Consider the following 25,111-nt stretch of genomic DNA (forward strand, 5'->3'; position numbering starts at 1 on the left):
GCAGAATATTCTAATATTATTTTTATGTGTATTTTTACTCTTTATTTATTTTTTGTTTTAAATTTAAGTTTTTCTTTATTAGTCTTATTTTTAATATTTGTTTTTTTATGAGTGCGTGGTTCTTTCCCTCGTTTCCGTTATGATAAGTTGATGATGCTAGCATGAAAGAGATTTTTACCCTTGGTTTTAGGTTTTTTCTTATTTGTGTTTGGGGTAGTATTAGTCTAGTTTCAAATTTTGAAAATCGTTAGGTGTTAACCTATTTAATGCTTTCAAAACAAATGCTTAAAATTAGCTAAACGATTAAATTTTTTTGATTAGGTTGTCTTGCATTAAGGCAAGCAAAGGGTTAACAATAAAATAAGAAAAATATAATCCCGTAAGAACTTGCCCTATTATTAGGTATGGATCTTCAACAGGGGAAGCTCCAATTCAGGTTAACAAAATTAGGATGTTAGCTCATGACCAAAATAGAATTTGGTTTAGAGGGTAAAACTGTAGTGTTTGAAAATTTCTTTTTATTAAAGGTATAACTATTAGGATAGCAATAGATAATACTAAAGCTAAGACACCCCCTAGTTTATTAGGAATAGATCGCAAGATTGCGTAGGGGAATAAGAAGTATCATTCTGGTTGGATATGTAAAGGGGTTACTAAGCTATTTGCAGGGTTGAAATTTTCAGGATCCCCTAGAAGGTTAGGAGAAATTAAAACTAGGGAGATGAATAAAGTTAGTACGATTGAGTATCCTAAAACATCTTTAATAGTGAAGTAGGGGTGGAAAGGGATTTTGTCAATATTTCTTTTTAAACCTAAGGGATTATTAGAACCATTCTGGTGAAGAAAAACGATATGAATAAAGATTATTGCTGCTAAGATAAAAGGAAGTATAAAATGTAGAGTGAAGAATCGTGTTAGAGTGGGGTTATCAACTGAGAAACCCCCTCATAACCATGTAACTAAGCTTCTTCCGATATAAGGAATGGCAGAGAATAGGTTAGTAATTACTGTGGCCCCCCAAAAAGATATTTGTCCCCAAGGTAACACATAACCTAGGAATGCTGTAGCCATTAAAATGAATAGGATAATAACTCCTGTTATTCAAACAGTAGAAGACTTATAAGACCCATAATGTAACATGGCTGCCAGACTCATGTAGTTTCTACTCCTTGAGTCTGGCAGGGTGTTCTACCTCCATGTTGCATGACCCTCCTCCCTTCTTAATCTCTGTGATAAAACAGTCACTAGTCAGCTCTCAACTAGAGAGGTTGATTCTTTTTTTGTAATACTGTCGAGAGTACGGTAAACTTGTAAAGTCGGGTAAATCCCTTTTTTCTTTTGGAGTTCAATAATAAAATTAAGAAGACTTGTCTTCTAGCTTGAATTATTAAAGTAAGTTGTCTTTATTTCTTTTTATGGCCCTCGGGAGTCTTTCTCCCTTAGTTAAATTATTCTACGGAGGGTTACATAAAATTGGCGCCCGAACAGGGACCCGACTAAGCCTCGGTCAGTCCCACAGAAATACTGTTTATCATTGTCGGTTAGGATATCCGCCCCCCATGTGGCTCTAAGCCTTGGCTTCCACATTGATAGATAGTTAATAAGATAATTGTATTAAATTAAATCTAACTTAATCAGAATTAAATTAAATAACAAATTGAAAATAAAATTATCTTAGTAATAAAATCATTGAATTTAGATGACTTACTATTTATATTGTATAAATTTGACCTAACTTGATTGATGTAAATTGTTTTGATTACTGTAAACTAATTAAATAAATCATGGCTTACTCGGACGCTAACAATCAAACATGGAGATCGCCTCAGACATCTGAGGATGAGGACGAGAATTTAATCTTAGGGAAAAGGGAAGATAAATCAAAAGAAGATCTGGTTGCGTCTATGGAAGACGACGGCGACATGCTAGCACCGCCTGAAACAGATGATACCTTGGAGGACTTTAACCGGAAGCTTCGTATTGAGGAAGAGAGAGACGAAGAAGATTCAAAAAAGAGAGCTGCAGCCTCTTCAGAACCTAACTTCTCTCCTTACTTACTATTCCCTCATAAGAGTATTCCTGCCCCTAAGGGATGTTTAACTCCCTCTAATTTCCCTCCTCAAACTGGGATAAATTCCCTTGATCCTCCTAAATCAGAGTCCACAATTGTTAAGCCTAAAATTAGTTCTGCTAATGTTTTGCCTAAACCAGAAACTAGAACTATCCAATATTCTCCGTCCCGACAAATTCCTCAATTAGGACCAGACACTCCCGAAGAGGAATTAAAAGCTTTTATATTGCCCTTGCTCCAAACACTGGCAGATAATTCAACCCAAAATGTAGCAATACAAAAAGTTCTTGCTACTAGTTTTGATAGGTTAGTTAAGGATTTACCCATGTTAATAAATAGAGGTTCAACTCCTCAAACGGGAAAAGCCCCTATTGAACCGCCAGAAAGGTTAGCCTTTATGGGATCGTCTAACGATAATGCCGCTGAATTTTTAGCTGCTTTTGAGGATTATGCTAAATTTCACAAGCTATCAAATGAAGAAAGATTAGCTGCTTCGCTTTTCTTTTTAATAGGACGTGCCTTGTATTGGTACAGGGATTTAGTCCGTCAATATGACGAAATGTGTAGCTTAAGACCTTCCCATCCTCATTTAACTTGGAATACGTTTAAGAGACATTTTAAGGTTCAGTTTAGAGATTCCGAAGCTGATTCTAAACTTAAGATAGAAATTAACCATAGAAGTCAGAAGGATAAGGAGTCGGTGGAGGATTTCTTCGGGGAAGTAATGAAGCTGAATCTAGGGATGACCCATCCCCTTTCCGAGAAGGAGTTAGTTCCAATTATTAAGAGCAACTTGAAAGATGAACTTAGAACTCCCCTCCTTTTCTTACAATTTACCACTATGGAACAGTTAAGGAATTCCTGTAAAACCATAGAAAAGGATATTGAAGTCAGGAAAAAGAATGCTGAGAAAAGGGAAAAGAGGAAATCTCCCCCAAAACCTAAGGTTAAAGCTGAGTCCTCTTGCCCAGCCAATAAAGGCTCAGCCCATAGTCAGTGTTCCCCCGGGCATTGTCAAAGCCCTTGTCCTACTTCCCCATCACATCCTAAATGGGAATATCCCTTGAAACCCTTAGACTCTAGGTCTCAAGCTAGATCTCAAAACTTTTCAAATAGAGGTCAAAGATCTTATAATAGATATTATAATCAGAGATCTAAATCTCCAGGTCGTCAGTTGGCCTTGTCTTACCCCTCTACACGCACGATCACCTGTTACAGTTGTCAGGAACCTGGTCATCTTGCACCCGATTGTCCAAATAAAAATATGATCCAGTCGGGGGAAGCCCAGACGGGAGAGGTCCCTCGTGGTCCCTCTCCCGGTGCCCAATAAACTCTCCTAATAAGAAGCGTGTCGCGTTTCCCTTGAGGATTGAATCCGTCCGGAAGGGTTCAGTCTATAAAAGGGTTACTATTCCCGTTACTTTTGAACACGCGACAGTTCACGCTAAATTAGATAGCGGGGCCGATGCCTCTTTTGTTAGTCTTGACCAGTTTACAAAAAATTTGTAAACATAGAAATTCTTCAGAATTACCTGAAGATGAAGAATTAGATTGTGTAGTTTGGGGCGACGGTCGTTATACGTTCACAAAAGGTTCTCACGAGTTAGAATTTACTCTTAAGTCAATTGACAGTGAGAAACAATTCAAATTTAAATTTTACATAGTTCCTTCCCTAAATAGTGACTTCATATTGGGTCAAGATTTTCTTGAGGAAAATAGGGTCAAGTTAGATTTTGAGTCAGCTCAATGTTTAGTGGGTAACTTAAGGATCCCTTTTTCATTACCATCTGAAAAGGATCCTATAGATAAGGAGATTGTAAATAGTACTAGGGACGCAGTTTCCGCAGCCCCTATTTCTGAGGAACAGCGTCATCAACTAGAAACCCTTTTATTAAAATTTCCAGAGTTGTTTTCTGATAAAGTAGGAAGAACAGGACTAGTCTTCCACGAAATTCATACGGGTACTAGTCCGCCCATAAAATCCCAGCCTTATCGAGTTAATGACCAGAAAAGGAAAATTATTGAACAACATGTAAAGGAAATGTTAGATGACGGGATAATCAGACCTTCAGTTTCTCCTTGGGCTTCGCCCGTAGTTTTAGTTGATCAAACAAAACGGGGTAAACCCTATCGGTTTTGTATTGATTACAGAAAACTTAATCAGGTTACCATTAAGGACCCTTATCCTTTACCTAATATAGAGGACATGTTAGCTAGGGTTGGAAGACCTAAATATATAACAGCACTTGACCTTAAATCAGGGTATTGGCAAGTGGAAATGCACCCTAAAAGTAGAGAAAAAACTGCTTTTGTGACTCATATGGGAAAGTATGAGTTTAATGTACTTCCTTTTGGGCTTTGTAACGCCCCTAGCTCCTTTCAGCGTCTAATCGACGAGATTTTTAGGGACGCAGATTACTTCCAATTAATCGATTATCTAGATGATTTAATCTCGCTTAGCGAAGATTGGGACCAACACTTAACGTGTTTAGAATATGTCCTCAATAGATTAAAGGAAGCGGGTCTCACCCTACAGTTAAAAAAATGTCGTTTCGCTCAAAAAGAAGCTACCATATTTGGTCACATTGTAAATGAAAAAGGGGTGCATATAGATCCTTCTAAGATAGAAGCCATTCAAAAATTTCCTCCTCCTAAAAATATTAAGGAAGTTCAAAGATTTTTAGGGATGGCAGGTTGGCACAACCGTTTTATTAATCACTACTCTCAAATAGTAGCACCCATTAATAGACTTAAACGGAAGGATCAAAAATTTGTTTGGGGATTCGAACAGCAACAGGCGTTCGAAAAAATTAAGGAAGCCATTTGTAAGGCTCACCCCTTAGCTTTATTTAGAAGGGATTCCCCGTGCATCTTAACTACCGATGCTAGTGATGCAGGGTTAGGTGCCCTTCTTTCCCAATTACAGGATAATATAGAAGTCCCTATAGCTTATGCTAGTACAGGGCTTAAAGATGCAGAAACGAGGTACTCAACTAGTGAGAAAGAGTGTTTAGCCATATGTTGGGCAGTTAAAAAGTTTAGGCCCTTTTTAGAAGGTCGTAAATTCACTGTCCTCACGGACCATCAGGCTTTACAATGGTTGTTTAACATTAGGGAACCAAATTCTCGGCTAGTTAAATGGGCTATGTACCTTCAAACCTTTGACTTTACTATTAAACATAAGAAAGGAGTAGAGAACGTAGTAGCAGACGCTTTATCGAGAGCTCCGATAAATGTCTTAAGTATCCATCTTAGTTCCTCTACTTCCAATACTACTAGTAATTTGGATCCAACTAGTAGTAGTACTAGTCAAAATTCTACCGGTAGTAGTAATAGTACAACATCCTCTAGGGACACTGTTGAAGGCCAATTACGTCCCCCAGGTCCTAGAGCCCTATATTCAGTCTTCACCATAGAAGACGTAAGAAAGTCTCAGAGGGAAGATCCTTTCGCTTCCCCAATTATTAATTCCTTGCAAGGACCTAACCGAGTTAGGAATAAAATGTTTGAAATAAAGAATGATCTTCTTTATAGAAGACCATACAGGAATCATCCTGAAAAGATTTATTTACCTCCTCGATTAAGGCTAGAAGCTATGAGGTTGTTACACGACCACCCTTTATCAGCTCACAGGGGCAAAGATAAGACCCTTAGTAAGGTTACTTATAGATATTGGTGGCCCACTGTAATTAGTGACGTCCAGGATTATGTCCGAGGTTGCTCTTTATGCCAACAATTTAAGGCTAGAAATAGGAAAAAGCCAGGGCTAATGCAACCCTCAGAAATAACTAGTCCTTGGGACCAAATAAGTGTCGACATTATGGGACCTTTCCCTTCTAGTAGACACCACTACAAATATCTAATAGTTTTTGTCGATTACATGACAAAATTCGTGGAAATGATACCACTAAAAACTATTACTGCTAAGACCTGTGTTCAGGCATTTAAGTCTATTATCACTAGGTGGGGAGCTCCTAAAGCTATTCTTAGTGATAGAGGGGTTCAGTTTACTTCAAAACTTTGGCTGCAGACGTGCAGAGCATTTAAAATAAACCCAAAGTTTACCACCCCCTATACTCCTAAGGGAAATCCCACCGAAAGAGTTAATAGAGTAATAGACGAACTAATCTCGTTTTATGTAGGGAATCACCATGATAGATGGGATGAATCCCTTGACCTTCTTCAATTCGCTATAAATTCCGCACCCCATGAAACAACGGGCAGATCCCCGTTTTTCTTGAATTTAGGGCGGGAGCCACGTCTCCCTTGGGATTTAGATATTGAGGAACCCATTCAGGACAATGATGACCCCAGTCGTGATAAGGCTTTGAAGGTTCTTAAGGAACAATTAGCATTCAGCAATGAATTGTCCAAGTTAGCAAAGGCCCACGAGAAAAAATACTACGACCTCCGCCATGACCCGTTAGAGTTTGCGGTAGGAACCTTAGTATGGATGGAAACTCATCCTTTATCCAGTACGACAGGTCAGCTCATGAAAAAGCTTAGTCCTAAATGGGCAGGTCCCTTCAAGATAGTTGCAAAGCACTCTCCCGTTGTTTACGAGTTAGAAGACGCTAACTCTGGGCAGAACGTAGGGAAAGTTAACCTAGAACATCTTAAACTTTATTGGACTAACGTAGCTGTCTTCGAAAACGCCGAAAATACCCCCGTTTCTCAATCCGAAGTCGCTGATGAAATCGAAGGTAGTCCTCCTACGAATGGTGGAAGCATGCACCACCAATCTGCGGAGACTTCTTCAACTACTTCATCTGAAGCATCATCATCTTCTACATCACCGTCATCTCCGGACGGTCAGGAAGTCCGTCAACCGATTCTTCCTGCAATTACCGATGTCCCTCCAACCACGACATCAAGTTCAGTAGAAGAGCAAGCAGCGGATCAACCGATCCTTCCTGCAGTTCGGGATGGTTCACTTCAGCCTACAGATTCTGATAGTGAACCGGGCATGGCCCTTTTTGAAGACCCTCCTCTCCTCCTTTTTACCTATCATGATATGAGGGCTTTTCAGCTCGATCATCCCTCTGACGATAGCCCGCCTTCTGCGGCAGGGGAGGCTTCCCCGTCTGATCAAGAATCAGTCGTGGAAAATGAGCTACATACACCAACTTCCAGTTTCACAGAAGAAATCGTAACGCCAGACGACAAATCAACGTCTTCTGAGCGATCCATACCGGAACCTGCGTTACAGCATTCTCCCTCTTCTGGTTTTTCGGAGGAAATAGTACCTCCCGAACCGATTTCTATTTCTACCGAAGAAATAGCACATCCTGAACAGAATTCTACTCTGTCGGAAGAAACGTCAACACCTACACCACCTTCTCAATCGAAATCCCAATCGTTACGTGTGTCTGATAGTTCTTCAACCACGTTATCGGAGTCAATGAGAACGCCTCGTTTGAATAGGGCTACATTACCCGATATTTATCTAGAACCTTTTAAATTGGGATGGCGTCGAGAGGTATGTAAGAGGGCGACGGTTCAGCCCGGAGGTAACGAAGTAGACATTTACTACCGACCTCCTGATGATGATGACAAACGGTTAAGGTCTCCTTAGGAAGTCCAAGTGTACCTCAATAATAATAACATCCGGAACTTAAAAAGGGAATACTTCTGCTTCTCCCGAGAGCTAATTTCCGTCTTCCCTTGGGAATTTATTTCCCAAGCGACAAAGAGAAAATACTAATAAACTTATATTTCTAGATGGCCGAAGGTGGACCAGATCCCAAGCGACCTATTTACTTTGAGCCTCCAAAAGGTTTTTCTAAACCAAAACCTTACTTGCGCACCCGTCCAACTATAGTGGACGAATCATTAAACGTCTTGGAAAAACTTCAAGGCCCAAAGTGCCAAAAAATATGCTGTCTATGCAAGCAAGAAGGCCACAGCCATCAAGATTGCTTTGTCCCTCCTGAACACCTCAAATATTATATGAGCAAGGCGAAACCTACTATTGCTAAAGACGAAATAAGTGTATCCTGCAACCTGTGCAGAAGAGAAGGGCATACTGCCCGAGAATGTAATTTCATACACGACCTAACGGCAGACACAGAAGAATTAAAAACTAAGGGGCCTCTTACGGCGTACGCCCGGGTCAAAGAACAATTGAGAAGAAAGGAACAGAATGAAAATTCTGAACCCATCCCAGCGAGCCTAAGTCCAAGTAATCAAAGTTCGCCTCTATTCCACATTCAATGGCCTAACCCCCCAGAACGATTTCCAGTCCCTCCCGCTACTACCCAACAAACCCCTCAGTCGGAAGAAGAAGAGGAGCCGCAGTGGGAGCGGTTCGGGACCATGGGGTGGATTCCCAGGAGCTCGTTGGCGAATGCTAAAGCAGCCCGCACGATCCTTCCCAAGAAAACTCCAATGGAGAAGAAGCTAATCCGCTCTAAAGTTCCCGGAGCCTCAAAACAGTATATCTGGTCAACCGCTGAGTGCCTTCGGTGCCACAAGATTGGCCATCATTTGGTGACTGATTGCCCCTTCCCTAGGAGCACTGCCGCCTACGAGCGCCGGGATAAAAGATCTAAATTCGCCCTTCTGCCGAAACTTATGGATAATTGAAAAAAAAAACAAAAAAAAAAATTTTTTTGTGCTAACATCTATAAATCTTACCCCTGCTAATAAGTTAAGGGTTCCTCGGGGTAACCCCTTTTTTTCTCTCTCTTCTCAATTTAATTTTTTTGTCAGGATAAATAGAGTTCCTAATGAGGGGGGATGTAACATGGCTGCCAGACTCATGTAGTTTCTACTCCTTGAGTCTGGCAGGGTGTTCTACCTCCATGTTGCATGACCCTCCTCCCTTCTTAATCTCTGTGATAAAACAGTCACTAGTCAGCTCTCAACTAGAGAGGTTGATTCTTTTTTTGTAATACTGTCGAGAGTACGGTAAACTTGTAAAGTCGGGTAAATCCCTTTTTTCTTTTGGAGTTCAATAATAAAATTAAGAAGACTTGTCTTCTAGCTTGAATTATTAAAGTAAGTTGTCTTTATTTCTTTTTATGGCCCTCGGGAGTCTTTCTCCCTTAGTTAAATTATTCTACGGAGGGTTACATAAAATTGGCGCCCGAACAGGGACCCGACTAAGCCTCGGTCAGTCCCACAGAAATACTGTTTATCATTGTCGGTTAGGATATCCGCCCCCCATGTGGCTCTAAGCCTTGGCTTCCACATTGATAGATAGTTAATAAGATAATTGTATTAAATTAAATCTAACTTAATCAGAATTAAATTAAATAACAAATTGAAAATAAAATTATCTTAGTAATAAAATCATTGAATTTAGATGACTTACTATTTATATTGTATAAATTTGACCTAACTTGATTGATGTAAATTGTTTTGATTACTGTAAACTAATTAAATAAATCATGGCTTACTCGGACGCTAACAATCAAACATGAAAATCGCCTCAGACATCTGAGGATGAGGACGAGAATTTAATCTTAGGGAAAAGGGAAGATAAATCAAAAGTAGATCTGGTTGCGTCTATGGAAGACGACGGCGACATGCTAGCACCGCCTGAAACAGATGATACCTTGGAGGACTTTAACCGGAAGCTTCGTATTGAGGAAGAGAGAGACGAAGAAGATTCAAAAAAGAGAGCTGCAGCCTCTTCAGAACCTAACTTCTCTCCTTACTTACTATTCCCTCATAAGAGTATTCCTGCCCCTAAGGGATGTTTAACTCCCTCTAATTTCCCTCCTCAAACTGGGATAAATTCCCTTGATCCTCCTAAATCAGAGTCCACAATTGTTAAGCCTAAAATTAGTTCTGCTAATGTTTTGCCTAAACCAGAAACTAGAACTATCGGAACCCGTTATTCTCCGTCCCGACAAATTCCTCAATTAGGACCAGACACTCCCGAAGAGGAATTAAAAGCTTTTATATTGCCCTTGCTCCAAACACTGGCAGATAATTCAACCCCAAATGTAGCAATACAAAAAGTTCTTGCTACTAGTTTTGATAGGTTAGTTAAGGATTTACCCATGTTAATAAATAGAGGTTCAACTCCTCAAACGGGAAAAGCCCCTATTGAACCGCCAGAAAGGTTAGCCTTTATGGGATCGTCTAACGATAATGCCGCTGAATTTTTAGCTGCTTTTGAGGAGTATGCTAAATTTCACAAGCTATCAAATGAAGAAAGATTAGCTGCATTGCCTCTCCTTTTAAGAGGACGTGCCTTGTATTGGTACAGGGATTTAGTCTCCCCAAAAACCTAAGGTTAAAGCTGAGTCTTCTTGCCCAGCCAATAAAGGCTCAGCCCATAGTCAGTGTTCCCCCGGGCATTGTCAAAGCCCGTCCTACTTCCCCATCACATCCTAAATGGGAATATCCCTTGAAACCCTTAGACTCTAGGTCTCAAGCTAGATCTCAAAACTTTTCAAATAGAGGTCAAAGATCTTATAATAGATATTATAATCAGAGATCTAAATCTCCAGGTCGTCAGTTGGCCTTGTCTTACCCCTCTACACGCACGATCACCTGTTACAGTTGTCAGGAACCTGGTCATCTTGCACCCGATTGTCCAAATAAAAATATGATCCAGTCGGGGGAAGCCCAGACGGGAGAGGTCCCTCGTGGTCCCTCTCCCGGTGCCCAATAAATTCTCCTAATAAGAAGCGTGTCGCGTTTCCCTTGAGGATTGAATCCGTCCGGAAGGGTTCAGTCTATAAAAGGGTTACTATTCCCGTTACTTTTGAACACGCGACAGTTCACGCTAAATTAGATAGCGGGGCCGATGCCTCTTTTGTTAGTCTTGACCAGTGGCAAAAAATTTGTAAACATAGAAATTCTTCAGAATTACCTGAAGATGAAGAATTAGATTGCGAAGTTTGGGGCGACGGCCGTTATACGTTCACAAAAGGTTCTCACGAGTTAGAATTTACTCTTAAGTCAATTGACAGTGAGAAACAATTCAAATTTAAATTTTACATAGTTCCTTCCCTAAATAGTGACTTCATATTGGGTCAAGATTTTCTTGAGGAAAATAGGGTCAAGTTAGATTTTGAGTCAGCTCAATGTTTAGTGGGTAACTTAGAGTCCGACGCCGCGAAAAATAAGTCGGCGGCGGCGTTTGCACAGTTTAGGCATATGGGCGACGGCGCGCCGCCGGCGCGCCGTTCTATAAACCGGCGGCGGCGTTGCATACAATTTTATTGGCGGCGGCGGCGTTAGAGGCGTGTAAGTTCACAACGAGTGATTAATGTCGTATGTAGTTCTCAGTTGTGAAGTGGTGGTGTTCACAAGATCAGTCCATGTTCGAAAATACTGGTTGAAATCTCTTGAAACTTTAATGTGATTCGCAAAATAATGTTTGGTATTTTTGTGGGAAGTTTAAAATGTTTCTCTTTCCTGGCTTTTTGTAAGAACATTAGAACGAAAATTAAGCATAATTTAATGGCTTAGTCTCAAACAGTTTAAATTTATTTCCTTCAGCTTCACTGGTTCGAATCTCTTGAAATTTTAGTGAGAGGCATATTGAAAGGTTTTAAATTATCGTGCAAAATTTCAAAGTTTTGAAACGAATAGTTGTTTTCGTAAAATTTTCCTAAGCGACTAAATAGGTTGTAGGATTATGCACAAACAAAATTTTTTGGAAGTGAATTGTTCGTTTAAAAATTTTGAAACTTTGCATCATAATTTAAAACCCTTCAATATGCCTCTCACTAAAATTTCAAGAGATTCGATCAAGTGAAACGGAAGAAACCTTTAAACCGTTCGAAGACCAAGCCCTTTAATTAGGGCTAATTTTTGTTTTAATATTTATTAAAAACTATAAAAAGGAAATGATTTGAAAATTTCCAAAAAATAGCAAACGTTGTTTTGCACATCTCTTTAAAATTTCAAGAGATTTGAACCAGTTGTTTCAACATTCTGCCTAAATAACTGTGTTCCTCCCATAGCCGGCCTATGGCTCCTTCGATTTTTCGAGCGATAAAGCCCAAAATTACCAACACGCGCTTTTACATAGGAAAAACATTGGCGTGTGAAGCCAAAGAGTGATCCAGTGGGCTGTGGTTGTAGCAAGGAAGGCAGAAATGAGAACCAGTCAAGGATAGGAGTCTAGATCCGTGGAGTACAAATTTATTATGACTAGAATTTTTAAACTGGTCCCTCCTCAACTTTCTTAAAAGTTCTCAATTAATAAACTGATCCCAAGGACCTGTAAACCCCGGATTTAGAATAAAAAAAAAACTGGTCAGAGCAATTATTAAACTGGTTTTGGACCTGTGGACCTGTGCTATTTCCAAGACTGGTTGGCACGCCCATGGAATACTGAAGGACCGATGGCAGCCCATAGAGCCCCATACTAAGCGACTAAACGACCAACGTTAAAGGCCGGGAAACGGCGAAAAGGGTTCTTGTCAAACTGAAAACCGTGCATCGAACTAACAATGGGCGACCGTGCTTCAAACTTTTTAGGGGTTCTTGTCAAACTGAAAGCCGTGCAAAGCGGTTCTTGTCAAACTGAAGGTAAACAATGGACAGTCTCTTAAATTTTGTTTCCCCGACTTTTTGCATCCCCCATTTAAGAGACTGTCCATTGTTTATCTTCAGTTTGACAAGAACCGCTTTGCACGGCTTTCAGTTTGACAAGAACCCCTAAAAAGTTTGAAGCACGGTCGCCCATTGTTAGTTCGATGCACGGTTTTCAGTTTGACAAGAACCCTACTCGCCGTTTCCCGGCCTTTAAGCTTACTTCCCCCTTTTCAGCCCCAAAATGGAGGGGGGTTATGAAAAATGAAAATACCGAGTCAAATCCCCGAAAAAGCTAGCGCCATCTAGAAAAAATGAGACGTTAGATGCTTCCCTCTTTAGAACGTTAATTCCCCCATATGTCCCCACTATCAGGTTTGCTACTATTTGCCGCTAGAAGGCGAATTAACAAGTATTTTTCAACTTTCTCCCCCTGCCATCCGTCCTTCAGTATTGGTTCGTCCATGGCACGCCGGCGTACGCCGGTGATATTTCGGCGTCGCGGCGGGGCGGCGCGCTGTTTAAAAGTACGTACGGCGGCGGCGGGGTTAAATACTGGAAATGTGGCGGCGCGCCGGCGTACTATCGGCGGCGTCGGACTCTAGGGTAACTTAAGGATCCCTTTTTCATTACCATCTGAAAAGGATACTATAGATAAGGAGATTGTAAATAGTATTAGGGACGCAGTTTCCGCAGCCCCTATTTCTGAGGAACAGCGTCATCAACTAGAAACCCTTTTATTAAAATTTCCAGAGTTGTTTTCTGATAAAGTAGGAAGAACAGGACTAGTCTTCCACGAAATTCATACGGGTACTAGTCCGCCCATAAAATCCCAGCCTTATCGAGTTAATGACCAGAAAAGGAAAATTATTGAACAACATGTAAGGGAAATGTTAGATGACGGGATAATCAGACCTTCAGTTTCTCCTTGGGCTTCGCCCGTAGTTTTAGTTGATCAAACAAAACGGGGTAAACCCTATCGGTTTTGTATTGATTACAGAAAACTTAATCAGGTTACCATTAAGGACCCTTATCCTTTACCTAATATAGAGGACATGTTAGCTAGGGTTGGAAGACCTAAATATATAACAACACTTGACCTTAAATCAGGGTACTGGCAAGTGGAAATGCACCCTAAAAGTAGAGAAAAAACTGCTTTTGTGACTCATATGGGAAAGTATGAGTTTAATGTACTTCCTTTTGGGCTTTGTAACGCCCCTAGCTCCTTTCAGCGTCTAATCGACGAGATTTTTAGGGACGCAGATTACTTCCAATTAATCGATTATCTAGATGATTTAATCTCGCTTAGCGAAGATTGGGACCAACACTTAACGTGTTTAGAATATGTCCTCAATAGATTAAAGGAAGCGGGTCTCACCCTACAGTTAAAAAAATGTCGTTTCGCTCAAAAAGAAGCTACCATATTTGGTCACATTGTAAATGAAAAAGGGGTGCATATAGATCCTTCTAAGATAGAAGCCATTCAAAAATTTCCTCCTCCTAAAAATATTAAGGAATTTCAAAGATTTTTAGGGATGGCAGGTTGGCACAACCATTTTATTAATCACTACTCTCAAATAGTAGCACCCATTAATAGACTTAAACGGAAGGATCAAAAATTTGTTTGGGGATTCGAACAGCAACAGGCGTTCGAAAAAATTAAGGAAGCCATTTGTAAGGCTCACCCCTTAGCTTCCTTTAGAAGGGATTCCCCGTGCATCTTAACTACCGATGCTAGTGATGCAGGGTTAGGTGCCCTTCTTTCCCAAATACAGGATAATATAGAAGTCCCTATAGCTTATGCTAGTACAGGGCTTAAAGATGCAGAAACGAGGTACTCAACTAGTGAGATTCGTCCACTATAGTTGGACGGGTGCGCAAGTAAGGTTTTGGTTTAGAAAAACCTTTTGGAGGCTCAAAGTAAATAGGTCGCTTGGGATCTGGTCCACCTTCGGCCATCTAGAAATATAAGTTTATTAGTATTTTCTCTTTGTCGCTTGGGAAATAAATTCCCAAGGGAAGACGGAAATTGGCTCTCGGGAGAAGCAGAAGTATTCCCTTTTTAAGTTCCGGATGTTATTATTATTGAGGTACACTTGGACTTCATAAGGAGACCTTAACCGTTTGTCATCATCATCAGGAGGTCGGTAGTAAATGTCTACTTCGTTACCTCCGGGCTGAACCGTCGCCCTCTTACATACCTCTCGACGCCATCCCAATTTAAAAGGTTCTAGATAAATATCGGGTAATGTAGCCCTATTCAAACGAGGCGTTCTCATTGACTCCGATAACGTGGTTGAAGAACTATCAGACACACGTAACGATTGGGATTTCGATTGAGAAGGTGGTGTAGGTGTTGACGTTTCTTCCGACAGAGTAGAATTCTGTTCAGGATGTGCTATTTCTTCGGTAGAAATAGAAATCGGTTCGGGAGGTACTATTTCCTCCGAAAAACCAGAAGAGGGAGAATGCTGTAACGCAGGTTCCGGTATGGATCGCTCAGAAGACGTTGATTTGTCGTCTGGCGTTACGATTTCTTCTGTGAAACTGGAAGTTGGTGTATGTAGCTCATTTTCCACGACTGATTCTTGATCAGACGGGGAAGCCTCCCCTGCCGCAGAAGGCGGGCTATCGTTAGAGGGATGATCGAGCTGAAAAGCCCTCATATCATGATAGGTAAAAAGGAGGAGAGGAGGGTCTTCAAAAAGGGCCATGCCCGGTTCACTATCAGAATCTGTAGGCTGAAGTGAACCATCCCGAACTGCAGGAAGGATCGGTTGATCCGCTGCTTGCTCTTCTACTGAACTTGATGTCGTGGTTGGAGGGACATCGGTAATTGCAGGAAGAATCGGTTTACGGACTTCCTGACCGTCCGGAGATGACGGTGATGTAGAAGATGATGATGCTTCAGATGAAGTAGTTGAAGAAGTCTCCGCAGATTGGTGGTGCATGCTTCCACCATTCGTAGGAGGACTACCTTCGATTTCATCAGCGACGTCGGATTGAGAAACGGGGGTATTTTCGGCGTTTTCGAAGACAGCTACGTTAGTCCAATAAAGTTTAAGATGTTCTAGGTTAACTTTCCCTACGTTCTGCCCAGAGTTAGCGTCTTCTAACTCGTAAACAACGGGAGAGTGCTTTGCAACTATCTTGAAGGGACCTGCCCATTTAGGACTAAGCTTTTTCATGAGCTGACCTGTCGTACTGGATAAAGGATGAGTTTCCATCCATACTAAGGTTCCTACCGCAAACTCTAACGGGTCATGGCGGAGGTCGTAGTATTTTTTCTGGTGGGCCTTTGCTAACTTGGACAATTCATTGCTGAATGCTAATTGTTCCTTAAGAACCTTCAAAGCCTTATCACGACTGGGGTCATCATTGTCCTGAATGGGTTCCTCAATATCTAAATCCCAAGGGAGACGTGGCTCCCGCCCTAAATTCAAGAAAAACGGGGATCTGCCCGTTGTTTCATGGGGTGCGGAATTTATAGCGAATTGAAGAAGGTCAAGGGATTCATCCCATCTATCATGGTGATTCCCTACATAAAACGAGATTAGTTCGCCTATTACTCTATTAACTCTTTCGGTGGGATTTCCCTTAGGAGTATAGGGGGTGGTAAACTTTGGGTTTATTTTAAATGCTCTGCACGTCTGCAGCCAAAGTTTTGAAGTAAACTGAACCCCTCTATCACTAAGAATAGCTTTAGGAGCTCCCCACCTAGTGATAATAGACTTAAATGCCTGAACACAGGTCTTAGCAGTAATAGTTTTTAGTGGTATCATTTCCTCGAATTTTGTCATGTAATCGACAAAAACTATTAGATATTTGTAGTGGTGTCTACTAGAAGGGAAAGGTCCCATAATGTCGACACTTATTTGGTCCCAAGGACTAGTTATTTCTGAGGGTTGCATTAGCCCTGGCTTTTTCCTATTTCTAGCATTAAATTGTTGGCATAAAGAGCAACCTCGGACATAATCCTGGACGTCACTAATTACAGTGGGCCACCAATATCTATAAGTAACCTTACTAAGGGTCTTATCTTTGCCCCTGTGAGCTGATAAAGGGTGGTCGTGTAACAACCTCATAGCTTCTAGCCTTAATCGAGGAGGTAAATAAATCTTTTCAGGATGATTCCTGTATGGTCTTCTATAAAGAAGATCATTCTTTATTTCAAACATTTTATTCCTAACTGGGTTAGGTCCTTGCAAGGAATTAATAATTGGGGAAGCGAAAGGATCTTCCCTCTGAGACTTTCTTACGTCTTCTATGGTGAAGACTGAATATAGGGCTCTAGGACCTGGGGGACGTAATCGGCCTTCAACAGTGTCCCTAGAGGATGTTGTACTATTACTACTACCGGTAGAATTTTGACTAGTACTACTACTAGTTGGTTCCAAATTACTAGTAGTATTGGAAGTAGAGGAACTAAGATGGATACTTAAGACATTTATCGGAGCTCTCGATAAAGCGTCTGCTACTACGTTCTCTACTCCTTTCTTATGTTTAATAGTAAAGTCAAAGGTTTGAAGGTACATAGCCCATTTAACTAGCCGAGAATTTGGTTCCCTAATGTTAAACAACCATTGTAAAGCCTGATGGTCCGTGAGGACAGTGAATTTACGACCTTCTAAAAAGAGCCTAAACTTTTTAACTGCCCAACATATGGCTAAACACTCTTTCTCACTAGTTGAGTACCTCGTTTCTGCATCTTTAAGCCCTGTACTAGCATAAGCTATAGGGACTTCTATATTATCCTGTATTTGGGAAAGAAGGGCACCTAACCCTGCATCACTAGCATCGGTAGTTAAGATGCACGGGGAATCCCTTCTAAAGGAAGCTAAGGGGTGAGCCTTACAAATGGCTTCCTTAATTTTTTCGAACGCCTGTTGCTGTTCGAATCCCCAAACAAATTTTTGATCCTTCCGTTTAAGTCTATTAATGGGTGCTACTATTTGAGAGTAGTGATTAATAAAACGGTTGTGCCAACCTGCCATCCCTAAAAATCTTTGAACTTCCTTAATATTTTTAGGAGGAGGAAATTTTTGAATGGCTTCTATCTTAGAAGGATCTATATGCACCCCTTTTTCATTTACAATGTGACCAAATATGGTAGCTTCTTTTTGAGCGAAACGACATTTTTTTAACTGTAGGGTGAGACCCGCTTCCTTTAATCTATTGAGGACATATTCTAAACACGTTAAGTGTTGGTCCCAATCTTCGCTAAGCGAGATTAAATCATCTAGATAATCGATTAATTGGAAGTAATCTGCGTCCCTAAAAATCTCGTCGATTAGACGCTGAAAGGAGCTAGGGGCGTTACAAAGCCCAAAAGGAAGTACATTAAACTCATACTTTCCCATATGAGTCACAAAAGCAGTTTTTTCTCTACTTTTAGGGTGCATTTCCACTTGCCAATACCCTGATTTAAGGTCAAGTGCTGTTATATATTTAGGTCTTCCAACCCTAGCTAACATGTCCTCTATATTAGGTAAAGGATAAGGGTCCTTAATGGTAACCTGATTAAGTTTTCTGTAATCAATACAAAACCGATAGGGTTTACCCCGTTTTGTTTGATCAACTAAAACTACGGGCGAAGCCCAAGGAGAAACTGAAGGTCTGATTATCCCGTCATCTAACATTTCCTTTACATGTTGTTCAATAATTTTCCTTTTCTGGTCATTAACTCGATAAGGCTGGGATTTTATGGGCGGACTAGTACCCGTATGAATTTCGTGGAAGACTAGTCCTGTTCTTCCTACTTTATCAGAAAACAACTCTGGAAATTTTAATAAAAGGGTTTCTAGTTGATGACGCTGTTCCTCAGAAATAGGGGCCGCGGAAACTGCGTCCCTAATACTATTTACAATCTCCTTATCTATAGGATCCTTTTCAGATGGTAATGAAAAAGGGATCCTTAAGTTACCCACTAAACATTGAGCTGACTCAAAATCTAACTTGACCCTATTTTCCTCAAGAAAATCTTGACCCAACATGAAGTCACTATTTAGGGAAGGAACTATGTAAAATTTAAATTTGAATTGTTTCTCACTGTCAATTGACTTAAGAGTAAATTCTAACTCGTGAGAACCTTTTGTGAACGTATAACGGCCGTCGCCCCAAACTACACAATCTAATTCTTCATCTCCAGGTAATTCGGAAGAATTTCTATGTTTACAAATTTTTTGCCACTGGTCAAGACTAACAAAAGAGGCATCGGCCCCGCTATCTAATTTAGCGTGAACTGTCGCGTGTTCAAAAGTAACGGGAATAGTAACCCTTTTATAGACTGAACCCTTCCGGACGGATTCAATCCTCAAGGGAAACGCGACACGCTTCTTATTAGGAGAATTTATTGGGCACCGGGAGAGGGACCACGAGGGACCTCTCCCGTCTGGGCTTCCCCCGACTGGATCATATTTTTATTTGGACAATCGGGTGCAAGATGACCAGGTTCCTGACAACTGTAACAGGTGATCGTGCGTGTAGAGGGGTAAAACAAGGCCAACTGACGACCTGGAGATTTAGATCTCTGATTATAATATCTATTATAAGATCTTTGACCTCTATTTGAAAAGTTTTGAGATCTAGCTTGAGACCTAGAGTCTAAGGGTTTCAAGGGATATTCCCATTTAGGATGTGATGGGGAAGTAGGACAAGGGCTTTGACAATGCCCGGGGGAACACTGACTATGGGCCGTTATACGTTCACAAAAGGTTCTCACGAGTTAGAATTTACTCTTAAGTCAATTGACAGTGAGAAACAATTCAAATTTAAATTTTACATAGTTCCTTCCCTAAATAGTGACTTCATATTGGGTCAAGATTTTCTTGGGGAAAATAGGGTCAAGTTAGATTTTGAGTCAGCTCAATGTTTAGTGGGTAACTTAAGGATCACTTTTTCATTACCATCTGAAAAGGATCCTATAGATAAGGAGATTGTAAATAGTATTAGGGACGCAGTTTCCGCAGCCCCTATTTCTGAGGAACAGCGTCATCAACTAGAAACCCTTTTATTAAAATTTCCAGAGTTGTTTTCTGATAAAGTAGGAAGAACAGGACTAGTCTTCCACGAAATTCATACGGGTACTAGTCCGCCCATAAAATCCCAGCCTTATCGAGTTAATGACCAGAAAAGGAAAATTATTGAACAACATGTAAGGGAAATGTTAGATGACGGGATAATCAGACCTTCAGTTTCTCCTTGGGCTTCGCCCGTAGTTTTAGTTGATCAAACAAAACGGGGTAAACCCTATCGGTTTTGTATTGATTACAGAAAACTTAATCAGGTTACCATTAAGGACCCTTATCCTTTACCTAATATAGAGGACATGTTAGCTAGGGTTGGAAGACCTAAATATATAACAACACTTGACCTTAAATCAGGGTACTGGCAAGTGGAAATGCACCCTAAAAGTAGAGAAAAAACTGCTTTTGTGACTCATATGGGAAAGTATGAGTTTAATGTACTTCCTTTTGGGCTTTGTAACGCCCCAAGCTCCTTTCAGCGTCTAATCGACGAGATTTTTAGGGACGCAGATTACTTCCAATTAATCGATTATCTAGATGATTTAATCTCGCTTAGCGAAGATTGGGACCAACACTTAACGTGTTTAGAATATGTCCTCAATAGATTAAAGGAAGCGGGTCTCACCCTACAGTTAAAAAAATGTCGTTTCGCTCAAAAAGAAGCTACCATATTTGGTCACATTGTAAATGAAAAAGGGGTGCATATAGATCCTTCTAAGATAGAAGCCATTCAAAAATTTCCTCCTCCTAAAAATATTAAGGAAGTTCAAAGATTTTTAGGGATGGCAGGTTGGCACAACCGTTTTATTAATCACTACTCTCAAATAGTAGCACCCATTAATAGACTTAAACGGAAGGATCAAAAATTTGTTTGGGGATTCGAACAGCAACAGGCGTTCGAAAAAATTAAGGAAGCCATTTGTAAGGCTCACCCCTTAGCTTCCTTTAGAAGGGATTCCCCGTGCATCTTAACTACCGATGCTAGTGATGCAGGGTTAGGTGCCCTTCTTTCCCAAATACAGGATAATATAGAAGTCCCTATAGCTTATGCTAGTACAGGGCTTAAAGATGCAGAAACGAGGTACTCAACTAGTGAGATTCGTCCACTATAGTTGGACGGGTGCGCAAGTAAGGTTTTGGTTTAGAAAAACCTTTTGGAGGCTCAAAGTAAATAGGTCGCTTGGGATCTGGTCCACCTTCGGCCATCTAGAAATATAAGTTTATTAGTATTTTCTCTTTGTCGCTTGGGAAATAAATTCCCAAGGGAAGACGGAAATTGGCTCTCGGGAGAAGCAGAAGTATTCTCTTTTTAAGTTCCGGATGTTATTATTATTGAGGTACACTTGGACTTCATAAGGAGACCTTAACCGTTTGTCATCATCATCAGGAGCTCGGTAGTAAATGTCTACTTCGTTACCTCCGGGCTGAACCGTCGCCCTCTTACATACCTCTCGACGCCATCCCAATTTAAAAGGTTCTAGATAAATATCGGGTAATGTAGCCCTATTCAAACGAGGCGTTCTCATTGACTCCGATAACGTGGTTGAAGAACTATCAGACACACGTAACGATTGGGATTTCGATTGAGAAGGTGGTGTAGGTGTTGACGTTTCTTCCGACAGAGTAGAATTCTGTTCAGGATGTGCTATTTCTTCGGTAGAAATAGAAATCGGTTCGGGAGGTACTATTTCCTCCGAAAAACCCGAAGAGGGAGAATGCTGTAACGCAGGTTCCGGTATGGATCGCTCAGAAGACGTTGATTTGTCGTCTGGCGTTACGATTTCTTCTGTGAAACTGGAAGTTGGTGTATGTAGCTCATTTTCCACGACTGATTCTTGATCAGACGGGGAAGCCTCCCCTGCCGCAGAAGGCGGGCTATCGTTAGAGGGATGATCGAGCTGAAAAGCCCTCATATCATGATAGGTAAAAAGGAGGAGAGGAGGGTCTTCAAAAAGGGCCATGCCCGGTTCACTATCAGAATCTGTAGGCTGAAGTGAACCATCCCGAACTGCAGGAAGGATCGCTTGATCCGCTGCTTGCTCTTCTACTGAACTTGATGTCGTGGTTGGAGGGACATCGGTAATTGCAGGAAGAATCGGTTGACGGACTTCCTGACCGTCCGGAGATGACGGTGATGTAGAAGATGATGATGCTTCAGATGAAGTAGTTGAAGAAGTCTCCGCAGATTGGTGGTGCATGCTTCCACCATTCGTAGGAGGACTACCTTCGATTTCATCAGCGACTTCGGATTGAGAAACGGGGGTATTTTCGGCGTTTTCGAAGACAGCTACGTTAGTCCAATAAAGTTTAAGATGTTCTAGGTTAACTTTCCCTATGTTCTGCCCAGAGTTAGCGTCTTCTAACTCGTAAGAGGTATGTAAGAGGGCGACGGTTCAGCCCGGAGGTAACGAAGTAGACATTTACTACCGACCTCCTGATGATGATGACAAACGGTTAAGGTCTCCTTATGAAGTCCAAGTGTACCTCAATAATAATAACATCCGGAACTTAAAAAGGGAATACTTCTGCTTCTCCCGAGAGCCAATTTCCGTCTTCCCTTGGGAATTTATTTCCCAAGCGACAAAGAGAAAATACTAATAAACTTATATTTCTAGATGGCCGAAGGTGGACCAGATCCCAAGCGACCTATTTACTTTGAGCCTCCAAAAGGTTTTTCTAAACCAAAACCTTACTTGCGCACCCGTCCAACTATAGTGGACGAATCATTAAACGTCTTGGAAAAACTTCAAGGCCCAAAGTGCCAAAAAATATGCTGTCTATGCAAGCAAGAAGGCCACAGCCATCAAGATTGCTTTGTCCCTCCTGAACACCTCAAATATTATATGAGCAAGGCGAAACCTACTATTGCTAAAGACGAAATAAGTGTATCCTGCAACCTGTGCAGAAGAGAAGGGCATACTGCCCGAGAATGTAATTTCATACACGACCTAACGGCAGACACAGAAGAATTAAAAACTAAGGGGCCTCTTACGGCGTACGCCCGGGTCAAAGAACAATTGAGAAGAAAGGAACAGAATGAAAATTCTGAACCCATCCTAGCGAGCCTAAGTCCAAGTAATCAAAGTTCGCCTCTATTCCACATTCAATGGCCTAACCCCCCAGAACGATTTCCGGTCCCTCCCGCTACTACCCAACAAACCCCTCAGTCGGAAGAAGAAGAGGAGCCGCAGTGGGAGCGGTTCGGGACCATGGGGTGGATTACCAGGAGCCCGTTGGCGAATGCTAAAGCAGCCCGCACGATCCTTCCCAAGAAAACTCCAATGGAGAAGAAGCTAATCCGCTCTAAAGTTCCCGGAGCCTCAAAACAGTATATCTGGTCAACCGCTGAGTGCCTTCGGTGCCACAAGATTGGCCATCATTTGGTGACTGATTGCCCCTTCCCTAGGAGCACTGCCGCCTACGAGCGCCGGGATAAAAGATCTAAATTCGCCCTTCTGCCGAAACTTATGGATAATTGAAAAAAAAAACCAAAAAGAAAAAAAACATTTTTTTGTGCTAACATCTATAAATCTTACCCCTGCTAATAAGTTAAGGGTTCCTCGGGGTAACCCCTTTTTTCTCTCTCTTCTCAATTTAATTTTTTTTGTCAGGATAAATAGAGTTCCTAATGAGGGGGGGATGTAACATGGCTGCCAGACTCATGTAGTTTCTACTCCTTGAGTCTGGCAGGGTGTTCTACCTCCATGTTGCATGACCCTCCTCCCTTCTTAATCTCTGTGATAAAACAGTCACTAGTCAGCTCTCAACTAGAGAGGTTGATTCTTTTTTGGTAATACTGTCGAGAGTACGGTAAACTTGTAAAGTCGGGTAAATCCCTTTTTTCTTTTGGAGTTCAATAATAAAATTAAGAAGACTTGTCTTCTAGTTTGAATTATTAAAGTAAGTTGTCTTTATTTCTTTTTATGGCCCTCGGGAGTCTTTCTCCCTTAGTTAAATTATTCTACGGAGGGTTACATAAAATTGGCGCCCGAACAGGGACCCGACTAAGCCTCGGTCAGTCCCACAGAAATACTGTTTATCATTGTCGGTTAGGATATCCGCCCCCCATGTGGCTCTAAGCCTTGGCTTCCACATTGATAGATAGTTAATAAGATAATTGTATTAAATTAAATCTAACTTAATCAGAATTAAATTAAATAACAAATTGAAAATAAAATTATCTTAGTAATAAAATCATTGAATTTAGATGACTTAATATTTATATTGTATAAATTTGACCTAACTTGATTGATGTAAATTGTTTTGATTACTGTAAACTAATTAAATAAATCATGGCTTACTCGGACGCTAACAATCAAACATGGAGATCGCCTCAGACATCTGAGGATGAGGACGAGAATTTAATCTTAGGGAAAAGGGAAGATAAATCAAAAGAAGATCTTGTTGCGTCTATGGAAGACGACGGCGACATGCTAGCACCGCCTGAAACAGATGATACCTTGGAGGACTTTAACCGGAAGCTTCGTATTGAGGAAGAGAGAGACGAAGAAGATTCAAAAAAGAGAGCTGCAGCCTCTTCAGAACCTAACTTCTCTCCTTACTTACTATTCCCTCATAAGAGTATTCCTGCCCCTAAGGGATGTTTAACTCCCTCTAATTTCCCTCCTCAAACTGGGATAAATTCCCTTGATCCTCCTAAATCAGAGTCCACAATTGTTAAGCCTAAAATTAGTTCTGCTAATGTTTTGCCTAAACCAGAAACTAGAACTATCGGAACCCAATATTCTCCGTCCCGACAAATTCCTCAATTAGGACCAGACACTCCCGAAGAGGAATTAAAAGCTTTTATATAACCCTTGCTCCAAACACTGGCAGATAATTCAACCCAAAATGTAGCAATACAAAAAGTTCTTGCTACTAGTTTTGATAGGTTAGTTAAGGATTTACCCATGTTAATAAATAGAGGTTCAACTCCTCAAACGGGAAAAGCCCCTATTGAACCGCCAGAAAGGTTAGCCTTTATGGGATCGTCTAACGATAATGCCGCTGAATTTTTAGCTGCTTTTGAGGAGTATGCTAAATTTCACAAGCTATCAAATGAAGAAAGATTAGCTGCATTGCCTCTCCTTTTAAGAGGACGTGCCTTGTATTGGTACAGGGATTTAGTCCGTCAATATGACGAAATGTGTAGCTTAAGACCTTCCCATCCTCATTTAACTTGGAATACGTTTAAGAGACATTTTAAGGTTCAGTTTAGAGATTCCGAAGCTGATTCTAAACTTAAGATAGAAATTAACCATAGAAGTCAGAAGGATAAGGAGTCGGTGGAGGATTTCTTCGGGGAAGTAATGAAGCTGAATCTAGGGATGACCCATCCCCTTTCCGAGAAGGAGTTAGTTCCAATTATTAAGAGCAACTTGAAAGATGAACTTAGAACTCCCCTCCTTTTCTTACAATTTACCACTATGGAACAGTTAAGGAATTAATATTTCATAATATAAAGTTGAAAATCCACAAACCGGAAATACTTCAAACCTGTACACCAATCAGCTTC

General features: G+C 40.9%; 1 protein-coding gene across 2 annotated transcripts; it reads left to right on the forward strand.

Annotated features, from left to right (window-relative positions):
* The first annotated feature begins 1,166 nt into the window (after positions 1 to 1,166).
* On the forward strand, positions 1,167 to 25,106 carry LOC149666732 (uncharacterized). Of its 2 annotated transcripts, none has more exons than XM_089841557.1 (3): positions 1,167 to 1,392; positions 7,793 to 9,070; positions 22,212 to 25,106. In XM_089841557.1, the coding sequence occupies exon 3, from the start codon at positions 23,889 to 23,891 to the stop codon at positions 24,408 to 24,410; it is 522 nt and encodes a 173-aa protein (XP_089697683.1). In that variant the 5' UTR covers positions 1,167 to 1,392; positions 7,793 to 9,070; positions 22,212 to 23,888; the 3' UTR covers positions 24,411 to 25,106. The 2 variants fall into 2 exon arrangements, with proteins under 2 accessions (XP_089697683.1, XP_089697682.1); XM_089841556.1 differs by having other exon boundaries at positions 1,168 to 1,392.
* The last annotated feature ends 5 nt before the right edge of the window (positions 25,107 to 25,111 follow it).

This window comes from Phalangium opilio, unplaced genomic scaffold, assembly GCF_054372755.1.
Source record: "Phalangium opilio isolate 3A_F unplaced genomic scaffold, DU_Popi_V2 ptg000060l_1, whole genome shotgun sequence".
Lineage (NCBI taxonomy): Eukaryota > Metazoa > Arthropoda > Arachnida > Opiliones > Phalangiidae > Phalangium > Phalangium opilio.